Here is a 23,551-nt window from a genome sequence, read left to right on the forward strand (position 1 = left end):
CTAATTTTTTTAATAGTAAAACTTATTATTAAAGTTATAAGTACTAAGTATTTCTCATCGTAATCCCAAAAATGCACATAATGTAAAGAACCTCTAAGCTGGCAAAAACACTCTCAAGAATAGTACTTAGGAGAAATTTGGATAGCGAGTTGAGATTAGATAAGATCATATGAAAGTTAAATAAAATATTATTTTTATTTTGAAATTTGAAAAAATTGAATTGTTATTTTATTTTGTGTGAGAGTTTGGGAAAGTTAAGCTCGTTTGGATAGTAAGATGAGATAAAATGGTTTTAGATGAGTTAAATAAAATATTATTAAAATATTATTTTTTAATATTATTATTATTTTGGTATTTGAAAAAATTAAATTATTTATCATATTTTGTATAAAAATTTGAAAATAATGTCATGACGAGACGAGATAAGATGAGATGAGATAGTTTCTAAATCCAAACAAGCAATAATGATACGATGATATGAGTTGAGAGGTATATTGAATCCAAACAACCCTTTAAAGCTGAATATAAGTGGAAATGGCAACTGACATATTAAATGACTTGTTAGCAACTATTGCTGCCCACAATTCTTTTTCTCCTTTTGATTCCTCGACACTATCACTCTTTGGCTTGACATTTGTTGGTTGTATTTAGAGTTCTCTTAGCACTTTAGAGATTTGATCTGATTAATCAACGGTAGCCTAGATTGTCCAATTATTGACTAGATTATGAGATGACAACTAGCAAGCTTGGCTTTTGCTTTTATTTAATGTGGATGCATGTGCAACTTGCTGGTAGGTAAATATTTTAGCTGGCTGCTTGAACTTGAGCAAGTGATCTGTTTAGTTGATAAAGCTCTTAGGTTCCAAACTTTTAAGTCTTGGGTAACTTGATAATCGCTGAGATGATGGAGATCGCATAGATAAAGGATATGCAAGTATTCTATGGAAATAAATCGAAGCATTAGCTACAAGCTCATCTCCTTGGATTTGGTAACAGGAAGGCCCTGAATATTTTGGCCAGACAGATCATTTTCACATTGGAAATGCTCCCAACAGATGCATTTTTTCAGAAGAAAAAAGAGATACCACCTGTAACCTAAATTTAGGACTGCTATGCAGATGGAGTGAGGTCAAAACTATGAATTGCTGCCTTATATGATATGATCAATAGCCATGGCGACGGCCCATAGAATTACTTCGAGAGCGAATGTTGTGATGATCAAACATGTGATCCCCATGATCAACAGGCTTTATCACCACAGCCTCACGTTTTCCATCCTGCTCCTGAACTGCCCCGAAGACAATCTCATTGGTCTTTTCACAGCTCTGCTCATAGTAAGTGTTTGGGATGGATGAATGATACCTATGACGATGATGCTGCTGCTGCTGCTGAAGATTGCCGTCCCACCCATTAAAGAAAACTCGACTTTGCTGCAATTGGTGCATATTTTCTGCATCCTTGGACATGAAAGGATATGTTTTACGCAGAGTGGGGGTTCTGGTGTCAATTGAAGGGGGCTGATCTTCTTCAGGTATCACAAAGCTCTCCTGCATGGGCCAAGTATTTGAGTGCTTTCGTTGCTGCTGTTGGCTTTGGTACTGATAGTTTAGTGGCTTCTTTCTGAACCCCAGAAATATTCCTCCCAGAATCTCCATTACTGACGCCCCAGTGTTGAAAAGAAGCTTTACAATGGATCCAACAAAGCCTTCTTCTTGCTTCTCCTGTTCATCTTCTGTTGGGATTAAAGGTGGCCTGACCGACTTTAGAGGCTTCTGATATGGACTTGGAGGACTGGTTGTCTCTGGTGCACCTTGATCCTTCAAAAACATGAGATAAAAGGTGAATGAAGGTTTCATGCTGTCATAAAAGATGCTAGGAAACTAGAATTATGCTACTGCAGGCATGAATTTTGAGAAGAAAAAATGTTTCCACTTCACGCTCATGTTAAAGTTGCTCTTGCCATACAGGTAATGCATAATATGTAATGAATAGGGTGTGAATCCAGTGCTATTTCATGCAAGACATAAGAGTAGACAGGTGGTATTCCTGGATCAAAATATTCAATTTTCAAACTGTCGTAAACAAGAATTATTGGATAACTCACTCTCTTCAATGAAATGTCAAACTGGTCCGTAAAAGTAAGAATTACACACCATAAATAAGATGCTTATTTTATAGAGTACAGAAGTCAGGACATCATAATTAAATGGAAGACAATACTAAGTACTCACACTGTGGGAAGACACAATTGTACCCACTCTACGTTGCAGTAATGCAAGCAAGTAACCAAAGAAGCCAGCCCCCAAAAGCATAGCAATTCCTGTAATGATTAAAAAAGTTGATTGCAGATGATGGTGCCAATAAGACATCCAGTGCATACGTATTGATATTTAGCATAGACAAATATTGATGGGTGAAATTTGGATGAACTAGCTTACCAAGAGGAAAACCGCTTTCATATTGATAAGCACAATCATTGAAGTGGAGTTGGATCTCCCTAATAGCCTGGTTTCCTCTGTCGATAACAAGGAGGGAACAACTGCTACCAATGTAAACCACATCAAAATCGTCAGAAAATTTTGCATCTTCACTTGGTCCATCAACATGACCCCCTCCACGGCTCCATCTTCCTCCCGCAATTGTTGTAACCCCTGCAAGTTGAAATATCAATTCTATTAGAAGGATAAATTCTGAACTGTAATACCGATACTAGAAAATTACAAAACATTTTATAGGATTTTTACTAATTATATTATTATCTTGTTTATTAATTCTCTAATGATTATAAGAAAACATAAAAATATTTTCATATCAGATAAAATCCTAAATGATTCCAGAGTTAAGAAGAAGAAAAAAAAGAGACAAAGCGAAATTTTGGCAATGAGATTTTAATATTGCAGAGTAAATGCTTGAACAATATAAATATAAAGCATTTACCAGCAACACTTATCTTCCTAATAGCCATATTCATAGTGTCTGCAATATAAATGTTTCCTCTGTCATCAACTGTAAGCCCCTTTGGCTGGTTCATCCTTGCCTCTCTGGGTTTCCCATCTACATGTCCAGAATAACCTTCAGGTGATCCTGCAACCAGCTTTGGTCTGGTGTCTGCGGTTTTCCCACGAATTTAAGAATAATTATAGTTGTGCGATAAGTGAGACATATATCTTAGATATAGCAGAATTGGAAGTGAAAAGAAATAAACATCCCAGATTCCTATTCGCTCCAATCAAATTTTCATTTTAGATGGTTTTGATTGGCAACAAGTGTTCCGGAACAGCATCCCGACTAATCCCAGGGATGCACAAGCCTTCGGCATTCATTTTAGATGTTAGAATGGTCAAATATGAAAGTCGCAGTATGGTTTTATTCATCAAGCCAGAATAGATTATGAATTATGGGGGTAGAATGTAAATATAGTAGCAAATGAAACACATTACAGTGCCTAAGTTTGGGCATTTTAGATAAGAAATCTTATAATTTCCATAATAATGAGACTCTCAGATATAAACTGAAGATAGTATTGTACTAAAAAAACATCACAGTATGTTCAGATATCAAAATATCATGTTCTAGTAGTTACATATATGTAAGCCTCTCGTTATTTTGGTAAAAGTTTTCTTTTATAGAAAATTCTCAGTATTAATCTTTCCAGAAACCACCAAATAGAAATAATAAATTGAATAAAACTTGAGAGAGTATGGTGCATTTGGGATTCCAATATAAAGAAAGGACTTGTAGCTTCTACAACTTTGCTAGATGGTTTGAAAGTGGAGAATTCAACGGCTAAAGAAAACTAATTGATGTTTTTTTGTTTTCTACATCATAGACGTTGATTTCGAGACTCCTATTACGACACCGAGACTATAATTGAATTAATTAACACTCCAAATCATTTAAAAAGAATCAGAGGTTTTGTTGTTAATTTTGTATAAACAAGTCAAGCCCATTAAAATTTTCAGAATAGCATGACCATCAGACGCAGCAACTTAACGGAAAAAAAATACAAAAAATAAAAATCTCGAGCAAAACAGAAATGAATCCATTAAAACAAGATGAACCAATCAATATTTGGAAGCCATGACCAAAAGCACCCACTTACAGAGAGAAAGAGAGGCCGATATTCTGTAGATATTACTATTAGCAGAGTCCAGAAGCAAAAGTTCTTCATTGGGCAACACCTCAACCGAATAAGGCTCAATCCCAAGCTTGCTTCCATCAAACACCGTCTCCACAGTATACCCACTCTCAAACTTCATCATCGGACGGCCAGAAACCGCTGCACACACAAATCCGATAAGCCTACCATTTCAGATTACATCTCCACAAACCCCTCCATCAAGACAACGACTCAGAACATAAAACAAAGAAAATGTAGCTGCATCCAGAGATCTATACCTGTTTTGGTTGTTGCTTTGAGTTTGAGTGACCACAACCGTTTCGTAAACACAGACACAGCATTTGAGAATAGCCCACTAACAATCTCTGCTTTAAAAAGAAGATAGATAGCAAACTCAGATCAAGTAATTGAGAAAAAAACACCTCAGCAGTTAAGCTCATATTCACATAGAAACACAAACAAAATAGGCTAACTCACTTGCAGGAGTAGTAGAAGCTGACGAGGCACCTCCAAATAGAACCAAAAGAGCAAGACACATAACCAACACATTCTTCCCCATTGTATCTGCGCTCAAAGCGATCCCTTAGAACAGCTCAGAACGGCAAGGTTTAAGCTTCAGCATCACTAGAAACCCTAGTCCATTAGCAGAAATGGATCTGATAGGTAATGAGAGTCTAGACTAGAGAGATGCTATAAAGTGTGTGTGTGGCTTTGAGTTTCAGTGAGAGTAAAGCGTTTTGTGTGAGAGTGGGAACTGGGAATTGGTAAAAGATGAAAGAGGCGATGGAGAAAGGAGAGGGAGAAAAGGTGAATAGGAAAGAGCGGACACGAGTTGTAACTTGTACTCTTAAAGTGAATTTTAAATTATTTATTATTATCTTTATAAATATATTAAATAACCCATATTTATGAATTTCTGTTTTTCAAATAATCCAATACCGCCAAATATTATGTTTAAATAATATTTTAGTCCATCTATTTTGCTCTTTAAAGAGATTTAATTTTGAATTTTCTCTCCAACTTTTTAAGTTTGATGGCACAGTTTGAATTCATATCTACTCATCTTATCTAATTTCATCATTTAAATTTTTATTAAATAAATAAATAATTTAATATTTTCAAATTTTAAAATAATAATAATAAAAAAATATAATATTATAATAATATTTTATTCAACTTTTAACTTTCACTGTTTAAATATAACGTAAATCAATACTCCCATTAAAATATCGTTACAAATATGTCAAGATGTTATGTCATTGTCAATGAGATTATACCGCATGTCATCTAAAAATTAAAAAATTATTTTGTACTAAAATCAAATAAGAAAACATGCGACGCAAGCGCAATGCCGCCTCCATTAGGGGTGATACCCGCCCCCTACGGGGCGGGGCCACCCCTCCCCCGCCCCCCGCCCCCGCATATGCGGGGGCGGGGAATTTCTCCCCGGACCCCGCCCCCGCATGGCGGGGGCGGGGTCCCCCGTCCGTTGGGCCGGGGTGCGGGGGTGGACCCCCACCCGTCCGCACCCCCCGCCCCCATACTGGGCCTTCGGCCCAGTACATTTTTCTGGGCCCTAATTGGCCCAGAATCGATTTTTAGGCCACTTTGGGCCCAGAATTCGTTTTTGGGCCATTTGAGCCCATTATTTAGATTAAAAAGTATATATATTTAAAAACAGGAAAAAAATATATATATATAAGGGATATATAGAATCATACATTGAACTATTACGTTATTAACTAATTAAGTAGTAATCATCACTAAGGCAGTAAGGCACTATGCTAAAATATTTTGTTCACAATTATACAAATTAAGAGAACTAATAAACTATTACACTATTACAAACTCCTCTAAAAGAAATAAATATTACAAATTATACAATTAACTATTGTAGCAACATTACAATCAATGTTAAATGAATAAAATCATAATTTTTCAATTTGATCAATTTGATTTTGGGGTGGAGCCGTAGCGGTGAGTTCACTGAGTGGTGAGTTATGTCGATTGCTGTGAGACTGAAAATCAAGATCATAAAAGTCAATAAGTTATAAAACCTGAAATATTAATAAGTTAAAAATAAAACAAATTAGAATTAAAAAGTTATAAAGATGAAACAAAATTTTAAATGCAAAAAACAATTATGGAAGAAATTGTGCAAACCATGACAATGGTGGGTCCAATACAAAGTCATACTGCATCGGAGGTAGCCGTAGACGTCGTCTCATGTATCACTATAAGTATTAAATTTGAAATCAAATTAATGAATACCAATTAAATGAAAATAAATAAATTAAAATAAGAAATTATAAAATGAAATTAAAATAAATACCAGATCCAAACTGATCATCACTATCCTCCTCGACGTCGGCCTTCTCATACTCAAGAACATCCGGAACATGAATTGGAGTTCCCTTGATCCAATTCTGCGTGCAAATCAAAGCCTCCACAGTGGCAGGAGCTAATGAACTCCGAAATGAATCTAATACACGTCCTCCCGTGCTAAAGGCTAACTCTGAGGCTACTGTGCTAACAGGGATGGCCAAAAGTGTGCGGGCTATCTCTCCAAGGATGGGATACTTCACGGCATTCACCTTCCACCAACTTAATATATCAAAATCTCGGGAAAATGGTAGAATCTCTGCTGCTAAGTATCTGTCTATCTCTGACTGAGCCTCTATAGAACTCCGAAGGAAGGGGGTCTGCTCATACCTCTCACCCCACTCCAATCTACGTCTTTTCCCAACCTCGACTTCAGGAAACTGTGAGCTTGAGGCTGAGGGGGTAGGTGTAGGTGCCGCAATATTACCACCCCGCAGGGTGGAAAACTCATCAAATAATCTAGTAAGGGTTTCCCGAACCCTTGCTGCAATAAGCTCTGCCCATACTTGCCCGTACGCAAGGCTCAATCCAAATATCATGCCATCCAACTTATACCTCGGGTCAAAGACGACAGCTACATATAACAAAATATTAGCCTTCGTTAAATCTCCCCAATACTTGTCGTACTTTGTCCTCATAATCAATGACATCTCCCGCATTCTAATGTGACCACCCGCGACCATGTCATCTAATTCTTCTTTTACCCTACATATTTGCTGACATACAATATTGGATGTAGGGTACAAAGTTCCAGATAGCCTCATGGTGACATCGTAAAAAAGCCTCAAAAACTCTACAAAATTAGTTACAATTTCCCAATCATCCTCTACGGGTTTCCCCAATCCCCCGTGATCATCAAAATATTTAACATATTGGATGTCTTCGTCACCCAATAATGTAAATGCCAGCTTATATTCTTGGGCCGCCTCCAACATCAGAAATGTTGAGTTCCATCGTGTAGGCATATCAGTACAAAGGCCCCTCTTAGATGTTAGGCCCGCAGATCTCGCAGCAACCTTGAATTTGTCCAACCTCGAAGGAGAAGATCTCACCCATCTCACAGCAGTCCTAACCCGAGCAATCGAGTCATGAAGATCTCTCAAACCATCAGTGACAATCAGATTCAGAATATGTGCCGCACATCTCACATGCAGACACTCACCACCCATGAGTGTCTTATTTGCCTCTCTAAGATAGGTCTTTAGATGTCCCAATGCAACATCGTTAGACGAGGCATTATCGACTGTGACTGTAACCACTCGGGTCAACCCCCACTCCTTTATTGCGGCCTCCAAGGCCTTTCCAATTGTCTCACCCTTATGATCGGTGATTTTACAAAATTTTATAATTTTCTTTTGCAATGTCCAATGACAATCAATAAAATGCACAGTCAAAGACATATAATTAAAATTTTGGATCGATGTCCAAGTGTCAGTGGTGAGACAAACAAATTGATCCGCCAATTGACCCCTCAACTTCTCCTTTTCAATGTAATAATGTTTTTTTACATCCTTTGCCACCGTGTGGCGAGAAGGAATGTTAAACCTTGGTTCCAAGTAGCGAGAATACGCTTGGAACCCTTTCCCATCAACAATTTGAAAAGGTAGCTCGTCCATTATGACCATACGAGCTAGGTGTCTTCTACACTCATCGGGATCATACTTAGTATACCCCTTCAAAGTTGCACCCCCACTAGTCTCATCCGCCATTTTTTTAAGTCCAATTTCTAGCCTAGATTGGCTTTTGTCTTGTAATGATCTTAATATTGGACTTTTTTTGCATTGCTCTTCTAAGTGCACCTTTAATTGTGAGGTGCCATGTTTCCTATAGTGACATCCATAAATTTTTCCACAATAGTTACACTTGGCTTGGGGGTTACTTGAGTCACCACCCTCTAGTTTGGTGAAATGACTCCAAACTATTGAAGCAGGTTTCTTGTTGGGCTTGGGGGCGGGGCAAGGTGCCGTAGGGCTAGGGGTAGGGGTTTGACTAGGAGGGGTAGGTGTAGGTGTAGGGGTAGGGGTAGGGGTGCCCTCGGCCTGGAAAGGAGAGCTCGCACTAGAATCTGCTGGCATATCCATAACTCAAGCAAACAACAAATCTGAAATTATAGAAAACATAGCAAATATATAATGAACATAAAAAAAATTAGAATAAAAAATTATAATTATATATATAATTCATCAAACAATTGTAAAAAATTTAAAGTCATAAATTTTAGGCATTAAAAAGACACATTAATTATTCAAGTTATAAAAAGACTTATAGTGGTTTTAGTTATTTTTATATATATATATATATATATATATATATATATATATATATTTATAACTTGAAAGACTATAAGGCATAAGCATAGCAACTATATAAATTATAATGAACATAAAAAAAAAAAAAAAGTAGAATAAAAAAAAGTACCACTTGACATTCATAATTTCATATATATATATATATATATTTCATCTTAATTCATTATATTGAATTTCGAAATACCCTAGTGCATTCTTTTTTTTTTTTTTTTTGTTCAATTTGGTAGGGAACATCAAATTCTGTTTTTAAACCCCTAAATTAATTTTTTAAACCCCTAATGCATAGCAATTTTAAAGATTAAACCCCTAAATTAATTTAGGGGTTTCAAAGATTAAAATCCCTAAATTAATTTAGGACCCTAAATTAATTTAGGGTTTCGGATTGGGCTATTTAGGGAATTTCGAAACCCTAAATTAATTTAGGGGTTTCAAAGATTAAAACCCCTAAATTAATTTAGGGTATTTCGAAACCCTAAATTAATTTAGGGTATTTCGAAACCCTAAATTAATTTAGGGGTTTCAAAGATTAAAACCCCTAAATTAATTTAGGGTTTCGGATTGGAGCCCTAGACACAATAATATTGAAATTCAGTGATTTACACACATTATATAATGCAAAAAAAAAAAAAAAATCACAGCACACAATTCACGGGTCACATTCAAAATTTCAAAGATCAAACCACATGCACAATCTAAACTCCACAACACACAATTCACAAAATCCCATCCTCCATCTCCAATAAACTCCATCCTTCCTCCAATCTCCATTAAATATGTAAATAAAAAAAAAATTTGATTTAAAAATTTGGGTTTCTTACGGCTTACCTTCGGAGATGAAGAGAGAGGAACCGGAGAGAGAGAGAGGTGATGGACCGGGCGGCGGCTCACGGCTGCGAGAAGTAACTCAGAGAGAGAGAGAGGCGAGAGCGAGGCTGCGCCGCTGCGAGCGAGAGTGAGAGCCGAGAGGTGAGAACTGAGATGCGAAGTAGGGGGGCTGCGTAAGGGACCAAGGGTTTCGGTTTTAATTTTAAACCCAGGCATGAAACGACGTCGTTTCATGCCTGGGTTTTTTTTTTTTTTTTTTTAAATATATGTAAATAACGTATAATATATAATATAATTATATATAATTATAATTATATATATAATAATATCCGCGGGGCGGGGCGGGTTATATCCGGGGCGGGGGTCACCCCAGCCCGCCCCCGCCCCCGGATGTTGCCCCAGATGCGGGCGGGTGGCCCCGCCGCCCGCATCTGACGGGCGGGGTGATCCGCCCCGCCTAACGGAGGCGGGCGGAAGCGGGTCGGGGCAGCGGGGGCGGAGCCCCGCTGCCCACCCCTAGCCTCCATCACGCGACCCAAACTGCACCGCCTGGGCGCGACTCAAGCCATCGTGCTGGGGTGACGGGTTCTTCCAAGGCAGTGTTTATCCATGTATTTAATGATGTTGAGTGATCTTACATAATTTATAAAATAGTAAAAAAAATTATTTCTTAAATTTTTTTTTTTATTTTGTTATTTTGATTTTTTGTGCCCCGAGGCTTGTTTTAGCCTGTGGTGTGACTCACATGCTATGTGGGGAGGGTCCTGTTAATAAATCTAACAAAGATGTGAAGGAAAGATCAATTGATATAAGTTGAGAGTACAGAGATGAAGAAAGTCCAAATAAAATTCGAAAAGTAATTCGTCTAACAGCCAAACCATACGCATTATTTTAGTATTTAACCTTTATAATAATATCACCTTGGTCTGTAAAATAACCCTTTACATGTTGGCTTTATTTTATGTATTTAGTTATATTCTATTAGTAAACTTATAATTTACCTTTATAAGATATTTATTTGTACACATACTAACATATTATAGTTATATTTCAATTTATTGAATGGTTGGATTGGAGAGAAAAAGAAAGAGAATTTTGTCTATTGGAAATTTGGATGTCTTATATTTTCATTTTTTAATAATTATAAATATATTATTTTTTAAATTTAAAAATTAATATTAGTATGTATTGTATGAGAAATACCTTTATTAAAACTACTTGAATAGTTAAAGTACTGATAAAATGTATTGTAGCACTTGCAAATTTGTTTGATTTACTTGAGCTCAAATCAAGCTCAACCACAACTAATATTAAACAAGTCAAAGTTCAAATAAAAGTATTTGAATTTGAGCGGAGTTTGAACTACTAATTATGTTAATCAAGCTCTAGTATTACTCTTGCTTGAATTCGACTTGATTTAGTTTGAAGATAATCCTAATCTCATTATCCATTTGAAATAAAATGAGAAACAGTGTATGAGAATGTTGCTAACTCAGTAATCCATAATATGCTCTCAATAATGGTGGCCAATTTTAGAAATTGTTGGGGATTATTGACAACCCCATTTAGAAAGATAGATAGTCATCCATATGTGATCTAAATTCTATGAAGACTGAGACTTCATTTAAAATAGAAGATAATGACAGTAAGGTAGGTACCAAGGATCTAACATCTTCTTAAACAATTATTATCATAAATAAAAATAATAATTTAATTTAAAACAAAATAAAAATATATATTTAATGAAAAATGGTCACTCAATCACAACCACATGAGGCTAATCATCCCACATAATAACACCAATGTGAATAACCATGCATGGGAATGAAGAGAACATAATTTTAGTAAGGAAATTCTAATTTTCAACGAAAAGTCTATTTGTTTGAGAAACACTACTCCCACCGAATTTTTCTACCAAATTGTTTTTTTTTTTTTTTTTACTTAATGGTTAAAAAAGAATTTTTTTTAATAAATTTGTAAATTTTATTTAAAAATTTGTTTAAAGTGATTTAAAAAATGTTTGAAGAAAAAAGAAAAAAAAAATTATACTGTTCCAAACCTTCGATGGGGGCATATCGTTTTGACCTTTTTGATAGTGAAGGTTGCAATATCAAGATATAATAAACAAAAGGAAAAAGAAGAGGATGAAGATATATGATTATGAAATGAATAATTATGTGGAACACGACAACGTTTTATCATATGCTTGGTATTATTATTCGAGATATCTGTCTCTTTTTATTTTTTATTTTTATTTTTTATGATACACGACACAATTTCATGCAAATTGCAAAATATTGTAAGAACAAAATCAATTTCATGGGTTGGCATTCATAAAAGAAATCGACCCCAGATTCTGTGAGCCATTCCATCTTTTTCTGTGTGTCCAGCTCCTTGATGTAACAGCTTCCTTTCCGTGTTTCGTGCTTGTTTTGACATTCTGAATATGAAAAGAACCTCTGATGCCGATAGGCGATAACATCCCATCCTCCTCTGTCCATATATGGGATTCCCTTACCATATATTCCATCCACATGAACACATGGGATCCCAAATAATATGGGTTTGTTTTTACTAATTTACTCAACACATCAAAGTCCAGTAAATAGTTTTCTTTCAAAAATAAAAAGATCAATCATTTCCAACCTAGAGAACAGAACAGAGAGAGTTTATCTGCAATGACCAGATGGCACTGGGGAATTAGGGGAAGATGAAGGATGGGAAGGGATGTGTTACGGCCTGTTTTGTAACGATACGCTGAAGAGGGTGGGAGAATGAGTCATGTTTGACCCACGTTCACGGATCAGCTTGATCAGTATGGTTTGGGGTCCATGATGGCGGTCTGGAGCAGTGGTGTGGTGTCCGTATGTACGTCCATTCAATAAATAGAATATAAATGCAGCAAAGATAAATGGAAAGCAAGACACACATTTACATAGTTCCGCACAAAGCTTATGTCCACCTGTCGTTTGGGATGCAAATCTACTATAAATATAAATATTTTACAAACTCGTCACTATAGAAATGATAAAGCTAGAGTTTCCGTATGAAAATTGAAAAAAACTCTCTCCAATCACACAGAAGTCTGGAAGCCGTCTCTTTCGGGAGGAGTATCTTTCTCTCCTCCGAGGAGGGCTGGTTTGAGTGAATTTAATAGAATTCTAGGGAGAATGGAGAGAGCGTGGAGAGATAGAAAGGCAACTCTAATATCGGCTTTTTTTTTTTAATTAAATCGTCCTGCCTTAGGTCTTTGCCATGAAAGGAATATGGCTGAAGAAACTATTTAGGACAAGGAATTAAGGGCGAGTAAATACATTCTTCCTGTGTTATTTTCCTGCCGCTTCTGCACAAGATCCATTTTCTCCAAAACTAAAACTAATCAGGAAATAAATCACCGACCATCTTTTCCACAAATATCAAAACTGATCAGACTCACAAATCTGTGAGCATTACAATTTACAAAAGCATACTAATTCAGTGCCAACTAATTCAGATAATTTCGATCACTACACCAGGAAATACTTATTAAAGTACTGAATTTGGCAGTTAGAAAGGAGTACCGGGTATCAGATCAAACTGGCGTTATGTATTGTGTCAAAGGCAGTGTACCTATACATTGTAATGGTGCCCTATTAAATGGAAATAGCCATTATAGACAACGACAGATTACTTTCAAATTCTCCATGATCCTCTGACAATCCCACCGAAATCAACTTCAAGCAAATTGAAAAAAGGTTCGGGGGAGCTCACAAATGTCAGAACTGCAACCTGCAATGTCCCACAATTGTGTCGGATAAGTTTGGGAGGGATAACCAACACTTTTCTCCTGATTCATGGAAGAGATCCATCAGAGCAAAACACTGGTTTGGTGTATATGGAGCTCCCACATCTGTGCCGGTCACTTGGTTCCAACTCAAACAACACTCTCAAAAGAAACCTGGATATGGGCAATATGCCTAGGCTTCGGACTTGAAGCAGTAGCCAGCCCTTGAAGCAATTTCACAACATCAGCAGTATCCTCAAGATAATACTTCGCCTTGCTTGGTTTTCGACCAACGGTGCAAGCGAAGATCTCTGGGGCTGCAGGCAAGGATGGACTAGAAATTGTGCTTAATATGCTCTCGAACATATCTTCATCGGATCTATCATCCCCAATGCACATCACAAAATCTGGTGGAGCCCCAACATTGACCATTCTCAAAAGAACCTTTTCGGCAACCAACCCCTTGCTGACTCCCTGAGCATGTAATGTGACATTAATCAGAAATTTTGCTCCCAATTGATGGACAAGAGAAACAACAAAGGGGCAGGGAGCAATCATACCTGTGGCTTAACTTCAACAATATGCTGGCCCCTGTTAACAACTGCGGGTTCATTAGAAAGTACACTTTCCAGATGATCCAACAACTCCTTTGCTTGGCAAGATCCAAAGTCAGGGTCAGCATCCTGATGGTGCCATACCAAAGCACTTTCTTTAATATCTATATTGGAGCCATCAGTTGCCTCTGTATACAATCTCATCACAGGTTCTACAATATTTTTCCAATCAAGATCAGCACCAACTGGACTTGTTTCCCACTCAGAGGATCGATTTGACCTGCAAGAAGAAAATAGCAAAAGAATCTCAGTTTCTCTGGAAAAGAACTTCAAGAGGCCAACTAGATGCCCAAACCAGATAATTTAACATACCTCAAGAAGTACCCATGTTCGGCTGCTATTCCCAGCATCTCACATGGAGCAAACCACTCACTCAGAGAACACCGCCCTCTCCCGCTAACAATAAATACAGTGTTCTTGGGATCATTGCACAGAACATTCAGAACAGATATGACTTCAGGGCTGGGAGTTATAATAATAGAAGTTTGTGGAACGACAGTACCATCATAGTCCAGAAATATTGCTCTTCTGTTAGTTCTTTTATATGCCGAGACAATGTGGTCAATGGACAACTTCTTAAATCCAGGAGAGAGAGAAACAACTCTAAATCCCAGACCCAAGCCAATCCCCCAGCATCGTTTACTGTAATGATCCCGGCATGCTCTGTCTAAGTCCTGCATGAAGCTGCGAGCCCAATAAGCTACATCATGAGAACTGACATACCGATAGTGTTTCTCATGTCGCAACTGCTTCTCAGTATCACGCAAGGTGATGGCTGATTCCAAGGCATCAGCCACAGCATCAATGTCCCAAGGGTTAACCCTGATTGCTCCACTTAAAGAAGGCGAGCAGCCAATGAACTCAGACACAACAAGCATGCTTGTTCGAGGAGAATCAGATTTTATACCCATAGCTTCATCCATATATGGAGTGCCCTGTCTGCATACAATATACTTGTAAGGCACCAAGTTCATGCCATCCCTCACAGCACTAACTATACAACATTCTGCTACCACATAATAGGCAGACTTTTCAAAACGCGGAACAGGACGATCAATTAGAATCACTGGTTCATAATTAGGTGAACCATAAACCTCATTAATCCTTTTGGCAGTTAAATAGGTTTCTCTCTTTGCTTCCTGGACATCTTTGCCCAAGCCCCTTGCAGGGTTCACTATTTGAACCAGAACAATCTTGCCCTGCAGCTCTGGACGCTGCTGCAATAGCTGTTCCACAGCTAGAAGTTTAAGACTAATACCTTTAAATATATCCATGTCATCAATACCAAGAATCACCTTTTTCCCCTTAAACTGTTCTTGAATTTCTCCAATTTTGGCAGAAGTCGAGGGAAGATTCAGTACAGATTCAAGTCGACCCATATGAACACCTACAGGAAGAATTTTAATATAAACCGTGCGGCCAAAGTAATCAAGCCCAATGTGTCCTCGCTTTGATTCATAATCCAGACCCAACATTCGACTGCAGCATGAGAGGAAGTGACGCGCATAATCAAATGTATGGAAACCAATTAAATCACAATTTAGAAGTCCCCTCAAAATTTCATCCCGAACAGGCAAAGTTCGGTATATCTCGGATGATGGAAAGGGGCTGTGAAGAAAGAAACCAAGCTTGACTCGATTATATCGCTTTCTCAAAAATGTTGGGAAAACCATTAAGTGATAATCATGAACCCAAACAGAATCGTCCTCAGGATTAATTATTTCCATAACCTTGTCTGCAAATATCTTGTTTGCAGAAACATAGGCCTGCCAAAGCAAGCGATCAAAACGATCACCATGGTCTGGGCACATAGGTAACATATAATGAAAAAGAGGCCAAAGTTGCTGTTTACAGAACCCAAGATAAAACTTCTTCTGCAGGTCATGGGGTAGAAAAGTAGGCACACAATTGAAGTCCTCCAGTAGTTTTTGTGCAACCTCTTCTTGTTCATTAGCATCTATTTCGACCTTAAGAGAACCCACATAAAGTACCTCTGTTTCAGGAGAGAAACCATCCTTTAACTGTAATAGAATTGAATCCTCATCCAGACTGAAGCACCATTTATTAATTTCTGTATCTCTTTTGGCATGCAAAGGTAGCATATTTGCCACTACAATTTTCCTCTCACAAAAAACATCAGAATTCCCATCATTACTGCCATAACCATCCAAGTCAGAGATGATTCCTGGAGTAGTCATGACCCGTGGAAGCATTCTGGGAGTATGAGGAACATCCAATAGGTCTCCATAGGCCAAGTCTAAGAAATTGGCACATGATCTTGATGCCATTAATGACAAGTGAGAATTATTTCCACCTAATCATACAGAGGAACACTTCCTAACAGAATCTTTTCCGGCTGAGCTATCCAAAAACCTAGAGAAATAAAATGGATTACTCACATCATTAAGTTGTTGACAATATAGCTCCAAACCACATAAAAAGATATTCATACAAATATATCAGCCAGCATAAAAAAATATATATAATAGAATGTTCTGTGGTTGCTCAAATGTAGGATCAGGTAGGCCATTCCCTACAGACATTTTTCATAATTCCACAAACAAATCCAAAACCCAAGCTTCCTCAATAATATGTCAGTGCATTTCAAACAAGCTCTCTCTGTTCAATACCACCTATAACAAAAGCACCATTAACTAATGTACAACTGAGAATTACTTAAAAAAAACAATAAAAACAGAGGCACTTTAGTTGCTCAAAGGATAATGTTGGAATAACGCATAGAGAATTTCCATTTAGCTTCAAAAGCTGGGAAAATTATTTAGCTGGGAAAAGATGTTTAAACAATATATGAACTTTCCACCAGAAGTTGAAAAACCTTTCAAAGAAAATACAGTATTATGCAATTTGCTTAACCAATACTCAATGTGAGTCCAGCAGAAATTTTCAGAAAACCAAAATTAGAAGCCACAGGCCCAAGACGCCTGAAATATCTTCTTAAAACTGAAGTCAAAGACCCCCAAATCAAGAGGATCCTAACCATTGATTGTCAGCCATAACTTTCATATTTGTGCTAGAGCTAAAAAATGGTAATAAGATATTCCTTGTGAGGATAAAAGAAGCTTCTAGCTCTTTCAACGACTTCCACTGAAGAGGGAAAAGAATTAAACATATTCCTCCCCACAGACCAAATAATCTATCTGGGCATCCAAAACCAATCTATGAGGGACCAGCCAACATATAAAGTGTTTTAAGGATAAGTGACATTTTTTTTATTGATAAACAATATTTTATTGAGCAAGAAATAGACAAAGGCCCGAATATATGGGAGATATACAAGAGTGTCGCCTATGCGTGCTAGTTTAGCAATACAAGGAAGTCATGAAAATAAATTCCATTAAAATCAATTACAATCGACCTACTAAGTGACATATTAATATCATAATACAGTAATACACACAAATCTGTAATTCTCTTAGGCGATCTCCTTAACTATGATTTCAATATTCATAAAATTCACCTGCTTTATAAATGGGATCCCTCTTTGCAATCAATTAGTTAGATTTTAGTCTTGCCTAAGAGTTTATCAAGATGTAAACAATATAACCTCAAAAACAGGAGGGAAAAGAAGGGTTTCAAGTTCAAGAAGTGGGGATAAGTGATCAGATGGGCTTGTGGACCAAATGTACTGTGGGCTTCTACTGAACTCATTGAATTATTTGACTTCTATCACATGGACATTTTTTTAAACTAGTAGTAAAATATTAAATTTAATGGTAGGGCTGAACCTAGGGCAAGCTGATCTGTGTTGGCAGCCAACCCAGGCTCAGCCCAACCTTTCCAAACATTCAGCCTTTATCCAATCCAACATGACATACAGCCTCTACAATTCGTCCCAAGGCTAAGGTTGACAGGCTGAACTTGGGCTAGGTTGTAAAACTGGGTTGAGTCAGGCTGACCATGACGGCGTAAGTTTTAGGCTAACAGGTTAGTACTCAGCTATGCAATAACCAATAACATGATATCATGAATTGTTATCCCTTATTTCCCACCAAAATACAATAGTTATGTTAACATAAAAGAGATATAAAGATGATTCCAAGTTGGGATAACTTACTTCAAGTACAGAACTTAATCACAACATGCAGTCCATATAAAAAAAAAAACTGTCTTATTAACTATAGGTTGCTATATTGTATTAAGGGCTGGACTTTTATGGATTGCACTGAGGGTTGAGCTTGGATATTATGGGCCTCCACCCTAGCCAAAAAATATAATTTGGGGCGGGAGATCCACCCCAAGCTTAAAAAAGCCCAACCCAAGCTTGTCCAAACTCTTGGTTGGATGTGGGTTAGTCTGGACTGCTCAGGCACATTTCCACCGCCATTTGTTGGTATCACTTTTCCTGCTCAGACTGACACTAAAAAACTTATCAAAATTACTCCCAACATCTTCCTTAGCAATTCCGGCTTCACTTAGAGGTAGGAACTAAAACACAAAAATATGATTCCGATGGTAACCTGATAGTATCTAATTTCTATGGCAATGCTTAAAGAAATAGAGGCTAGCTTATATTATCTTAGCATGATTACAATCCCGTAAATAATACAAAATGACATTAGAGAAGTGTTGTTTCAACTTGCCAACACAAAATGGATATGAATCTTCCTCTAAAAGAACCTTTACACAAGAATTGAGAGAGAAAGAGAGGAGGGGGGGGGGGGGGGGGGTATAAAAGCATTGGTGAGAGCCTGTAGGCTATTTTAATAACCCTAAATGAGCAAAAGAAAATCTGCGAAGAGAGAGGCACAAATATGAAGTTCCAATTTAAACTACATTTACTTTAGTCTGAAGCATCGGAATCTACGATATGTTACATGATTCTACACGAATTAAAACTCGAGAAATTCATTTTTCTGTTATCAAACAACAATCATCCCCACCAAAGCACATATATGTCATGCTTAGACAAAAAGTCTTAAGAGTATATTCTTTTTTTTTTTTTTTTTTTTTTACCAGTATGTCTCGAGTATATTCTAGGAAATTTTATAATTATTTTAAGCTCCCACCTGCCACAAATAAACCAAAATTTTCAACGCTGCACTCCTTCTGCACGATGAAAAGAAACAATCCATGGAAAGGGTAAAAAATCTTCCAATGCTCAAGTTACATTCATGAAAATCTTTGAAAACTGTTTATGGCTGCATTTAAATTTAAGGATGTCTAACTTTGAATTGAGCAGGTTATAATACATCCACACCTGAAGTCACCTTTTGTCTAGCAAAGTTTTCCCGGAAAGTATTTTCAGGGAAAATTATTTATGGCATAAATGGATATCTGATTTTGGATCTTGCACAAAACAAGTCTTTTGTCAGGTAAGGACAAAACCTCCAAAACTTTGTTTATCTCTGTGAAGTATAATTTTCCCAGAAAGTATTTTCCCTCAAAATAGACGGCGCCTCTGAGACCAGTGGGGGATTGTGATTGGTTCGTATACCAAAATAGTAGTCATGACCAATAAGCCAGGCATAAATAACACAGTTCACAGTTCCGAGCTCTTCACCACGAAATAAACCTTCTAGATCTCATCGTACTAGCGAAAACCCCCCAAAAAAATACGATATGTTATTAAAAAGCCAAACATCTTACCAGAAACAAATTCAAAACGATGTGGAATTTTCAAGTCTCACGCCTTACCAATAAATTCCTGCCAAAACTGCCCCGATTATATATACATAACACCGAGAATCCAAACAGATACGTATATGTATTATGCACAAACACGAGTAAGATTTTTGAAATCGTAGATAATGGCTCTAACACGTCCCGTCAGGTTCCAGGAGAACAAAACGAAGTAAAAGACTCTTTAGTCTCTAGCACTTTATACTCTCCGACGAAACACCGGAGATTAAAGAAAAACGCAGATTTATTACGATATTTTCTCGGCAACCGAACGAGGCGTTAATGAAATTCAACAAAACAAAACAAAGCCCGTACCAGTTTCTATGAATATAACTTCTTGATTACCGATCAAAAAAAAAAAAACAAAGCCCATACCAAGTCAACCGCAAAGCAGAATAGAAGACACGCGGAGCTTGAAAGGTCAAAAAAACCCCAACCTCAAGTAACCGGCGATCGGAGACGGTTGCGCGGCAATATTTATCGGAGAAGTATGAAACTGGGCTCGGATAGAAAGAAGAGAAACCGGAGAATGCGTTTTGGATTGCTCGAATAATTTCCTATATATATATATATATATATATATATATATAAAATATAAATAAATGAATATATCTCGGATAAGCTTAACCCGCCCCACTGGCAGCCAGTTTCGGCTTTTCAACTCCTGGCTTCGGGACTCGCCTCGGATTGCGTTTCCCATTTTTCAACTCTGCTGTAAGAAAAATGACCATAATGACCATAAGTTAATGATAATACTAAGAAAATTAGGGGAAAAAAAAACGTGGTAGTATATGCCTTTGATAGAAGATAAATGATATCTGTAGATAAGTTTGATAGAATATTTTTTTAGAAAAGTGGATAATATCTTAAAGTTAAATTAAAAATGTATTTTTTAATAGTAGATTCTAATTTTTTTTTAAATATTAGAGATTTTTATAATTACAACTCATATATAATATTATTAATAAACAAAAGAAAATTTAGTTCAAAGAATAAAGCCAAAAAGAAGGGTAGCTGAGTTAGAGCTAACCATATATCCATTCTTTTTTAATTGATGAGAGGCTGTCGTGGTAGATAAATAAGTTAAATAACATTATCCTCCACTATCGTATTTTTTTTTTCTATTATAAATATATATATTCTTAAAAACTCTTTTAAATTTGTTTTGTGTTGGAGTTTATAAAAATGAATAAATAAAGCTAAAAAGTTAGTTTAATGTAATTTCTCAAGGATAATTTTTATTTTGGTTTATGTAATTTTTTTATTATTATTGAAGAGTAATGCTATATACAATTTTAGAATTTATAAATTATGCACATTCCATTTAAAAAAATAATGAGATCCACAATTAAAAAGTAAGGTTTTTCATTTCCTATGATTATATATCATTTCTCATTTAAAAAATAATGGAATCCAAATTTGTCTCTATTTTTTCATTTCCCATTACAAATTTAAGTGAATAATTTAATGAAAAGCTGAAATAATTTTCTTCTTTAGATTGAAAGTTGCTTTGAAGTTGAGATTCTTTTTCAAAAATAGTTTAACCAAACAAATCGAGACCTTTTAAGTATTTTCTCTCTCTGAAAAAGAATGAAATTCACTATTAAAAAAATAATTTTTTATATAAGTTTCATATTTATCCAAATTTTTCAAAATGAGTATGTGAAACTTGCACACTTTATATAAATTATTTTTTATAATTCCAACCTAACCCTTGATGACTAGGGCAAATGAGTGTATCTTTTTTTAAAGAATAATTTTTCTCATCAGCCATTATGTACTGCACACACCCTACACCTTATAAAAAAAAAAAAAAAAATTGTGAAGTATGGATTATAAAAATAAACAGTGATTGATACATAACAAAACCCTATAACTAAACTATCATGCACAAGCCATTAGTGACCCGTTAGTTTCAAATATAATATTCCATAGGTTAAGAATATTTTCTAATAATAAAATATTACTATGGTTATGTACTTTTCTACGACATAAGCAATTGTTGTGCCACGTCAATGGCAACGATAATAGTACCTCCAATATCGCAAATTGTAGTATTTTATAAAGGATTTAATCATTCATGTAAATCTTATATAGTCATAATAATGATAACTACATTTCATCAAATAATAATTACTCAATAGTGTAGAGAATGATAGAATTAGTTTTCATAATATTGTTATTTTTTAAATATGTTGTTTATATTTTAGCATAAACTTTATACATATATATATTTATAAGTTTCTTAGTTTAGTAGATACAATACCTAAACTTTATAATACTTAATATTAAAAAAACTATATCTATAAGTCGGTGTAGAATACATATCTTATAGAAATAAATAAAAAAATAATTGTAAACATTTTTTACAAATAAAATGTAAAAATATTTTTACTCATCAAATCTCTTACCTACAAGTATTTTTAAAGAGATAAACTTATGGCCAGTCGGTTTGTTTTCTCCCAAATAACAACCCGCCACGTCGGCCTCCCATTTTATCTTCAATTTGATCGCACCATAGGCTACAACTCATGGGAACAAAAAAGCCTCCCCTCTCCGGTTTCCCTTCCCTTCGCTCCAAACTCAAAACCAGAAATCCTTCTCCCTTTTTTCACATTCTCATCAGCATCCTTCCTCCCTTCTTCCTTGATATCATCTTCTTTCTCAAAATCCTCATTCCCTCCTCACATAAGAGACCATCAAAGAACATTTGAGGGCTTTGTAGTTGTTGGGTTTTTTCTTTCTAGAGCTATCTTCTTTCGAGAAAAAGAGGTTGAAGCCTCTACTAATTATATAATAGAAGTTTCAAAACTTGATCGCAATCCCTTATTAAAATTCTTCCTCAAAAAATTGTCTGAGAGAGGGAGGGAGAGAGGGAGGGAGAGCCAAATGAAGAAAGCAGACGAAGGGTTTTATCTGATATTTCACGTTTGTCATTTCTTTTCCAGTTTCTCATATTTTCCTTTCTTTTGTTTTCATTTCTCTCCACTATTCAACTCTTAATATATATGGATTCTATTGTAGATATAATAAATGATCAAAATGGGGATGCTTGGAGGGCAGGAAAGTGGAATGAGATAAACTTCTGGCTTAGAACTAATCTAAAATTTGTGACGAGTCTCTAAAATTCACAGATAATAGGGTTGAAGCCTTGAATAAGAAATAGAGACAAAGCCTTCAGGAGTGTTGGAATTATCAGGTGTAATATGTCTTATGATATTTGTATAGAATTGCTTATGTAATGGAAATTTATTGGGGACTGTTAAAGCCTTAGTAACAGACAAACCGTTTCAAAGCAATTTTGATTTTCAAATGTAAGTGCATGACTGATAAGAATAAGCTTATACTTCATACTTTATAGCAAGACACGAAAAAAAAGTTTGATTCAGGATTTAGGTTGATTGGATTGATTCAATTTTAATCGGCCATAAATCAAATCGATTTTAGTGTATTTTTTGAATTGTTCATAGAATTGCTTCAATCGACCGCTTCAAGCTAATTCAAGCTAATTTCAATTATATGATACAATTAAACATGTAATAACTTTTTTCATCCTTATATTCAATAAGATTAGTAGTAGAAAAGTTATAATCTAAAATCCTGAGTTCTTTACTTTCTTTGGGGAAACAGAAAAATAAATTACGAGTGTAATAATTATTTTGCATTAAATTTGTTACTGTGCAAAAATGCTACCATTGCCATGTGTTCGTATCTTAATGGTATTTATCTTCTTTGTAGATCCAATTATATGAAGCAAACGAATGTGGATAATTAAAATCAAATACAGGAATTACATATTTAGTAAAACTATTTAGATTCATAATATATTTTTATTGAACCTAATTAATAAATTCAAAACTCTTTTATACATCATATTAAATGATTCATGATTGAATGC

General features: G+C 35.8%; 2 protein-coding genes and 1 long non-coding RNA gene across 4 annotated transcripts in view; 1 reads left to right on the forward strand and 2 right to left on the reverse strand.

Moving 5' to 3' along the window:
- LOC121257267 overlaps positions 1 to 23,551 on the forward strand; it is a 73,386-nt gene that overhangs the window by 29,543 nt on the left and 20,292 nt on the right. The gene's annotated exons all lie outside the window — the stretch shown is intronic.
- On the reverse strand, positions 928 to 4,951 carry LOC121257266. 2 transcript variants are annotated; one of them, XM_041158213.1, is made up of 7 exons: positions 4,598 to 4,951; positions 4,399 to 4,485; positions 4,103 to 4,279; positions 2,938 to 3,108; positions 2,439 to 2,651; positions 2,232 to 2,320; positions 928 to 1,817 (listed from the first exon to the last, which is right to left on the reverse strand). In XM_041158213.1, the coding sequence occupies exons 1-7, from the start codon at positions 4,677 to 4,679 to the stop codon at positions 1,164 to 1,166; spliced, it is 1,473 nt and encodes a 490-aa protein (XP_041014147.1). In that variant the 5' UTR covers positions 4,680 to 4,951; the 3' UTR covers positions 928 to 1,163. The 2 variants fall into 2 exon arrangements, with proteins under 2 accessions (XP_041014147.1, XP_041014146.1); XM_041158212.1 differs by having other exon boundaries at positions 4,399 to 4,488; positions 4,598 to 4,924.
- Positions 13,203 to 20,310, reverse strand: LOC121257263 (probable alpha,alpha-trehalose-phosphate synthase [UDP-forming] 10). The gene is made up of 4 exons (XM_041158210.1): positions 20,029 to 20,310; positions 14,326 to 16,386; positions 13,960 to 14,233; positions 13,203 to 13,873 (listed from the first exon to the last, which is right to left on the reverse strand). The coding sequence occupies exons 2-4, from the start codon at positions 16,299 to 16,301 to the stop codon at positions 13,550 to 13,552; spliced, it is 2,574 nt and encodes an 857-aa protein (XP_041014144.1). The 5' UTR covers positions 16,302 to 16,386; positions 20,029 to 20,310; the 3' UTR covers positions 13,203 to 13,549.

Source organism: Juglans microcarpa x Juglans regia, chromosome 3S (assembly GCF_004785595.1).
Source record: "Juglans microcarpa x Juglans regia isolate MS1-56 chromosome 3S, Jm3101_v1.0, whole genome shotgun sequence".
Taxonomy (NCBI): Eukaryota; Viridiplantae; Streptophyta; class Magnoliopsida; order Fagales; family Juglandaceae; genus Juglans; species Juglans microcarpa x Juglans regia.

Coding starts and splice junctions, on each gene's coding strand:
- LOC121257263 (XM_041158210.1), bottom strand. CDS start 16,301: ATGGCATCAAGATCATGTGCCAATTTCTTAGACTTGGCCTATGGAGAC. Junction 14,234..14,325: donor GAACATGGGTACTTCTTGAG/GTATGTTAAATT, acceptor TTCTTCTTGCAG/GTCAAATCGATCCTCTGAGT. Junction 13,874..13,959: donor TTGTTGAAGTTAAGCCACAG/GTATGATTGCTC, acceptor TTACATGCTCAG/GGAGTCAGCAAGGGGTTGGT.
- LOC121257266 (XM_041158212.1), bottom strand. CDS start 4,679: ATGGGGAAGAATGTGTTGGTTATGTGTCTTGCTCTTTTGGTTCTATTT. Junction 2,652..2,937: donor TAGGAAGATAAGTGTTGCTG/GTAAATGCTTTA, acceptor TTCAACTTGCAG/GGGTTACAACAATTGCGGGA. Junction 1,818..2,231: donor CAATTGTGTCTTCCCACAGT/GTGAGTACTTAG, acceptor ATGTTTTTGAAG/GATCAAGGTGCACCAGAGAC.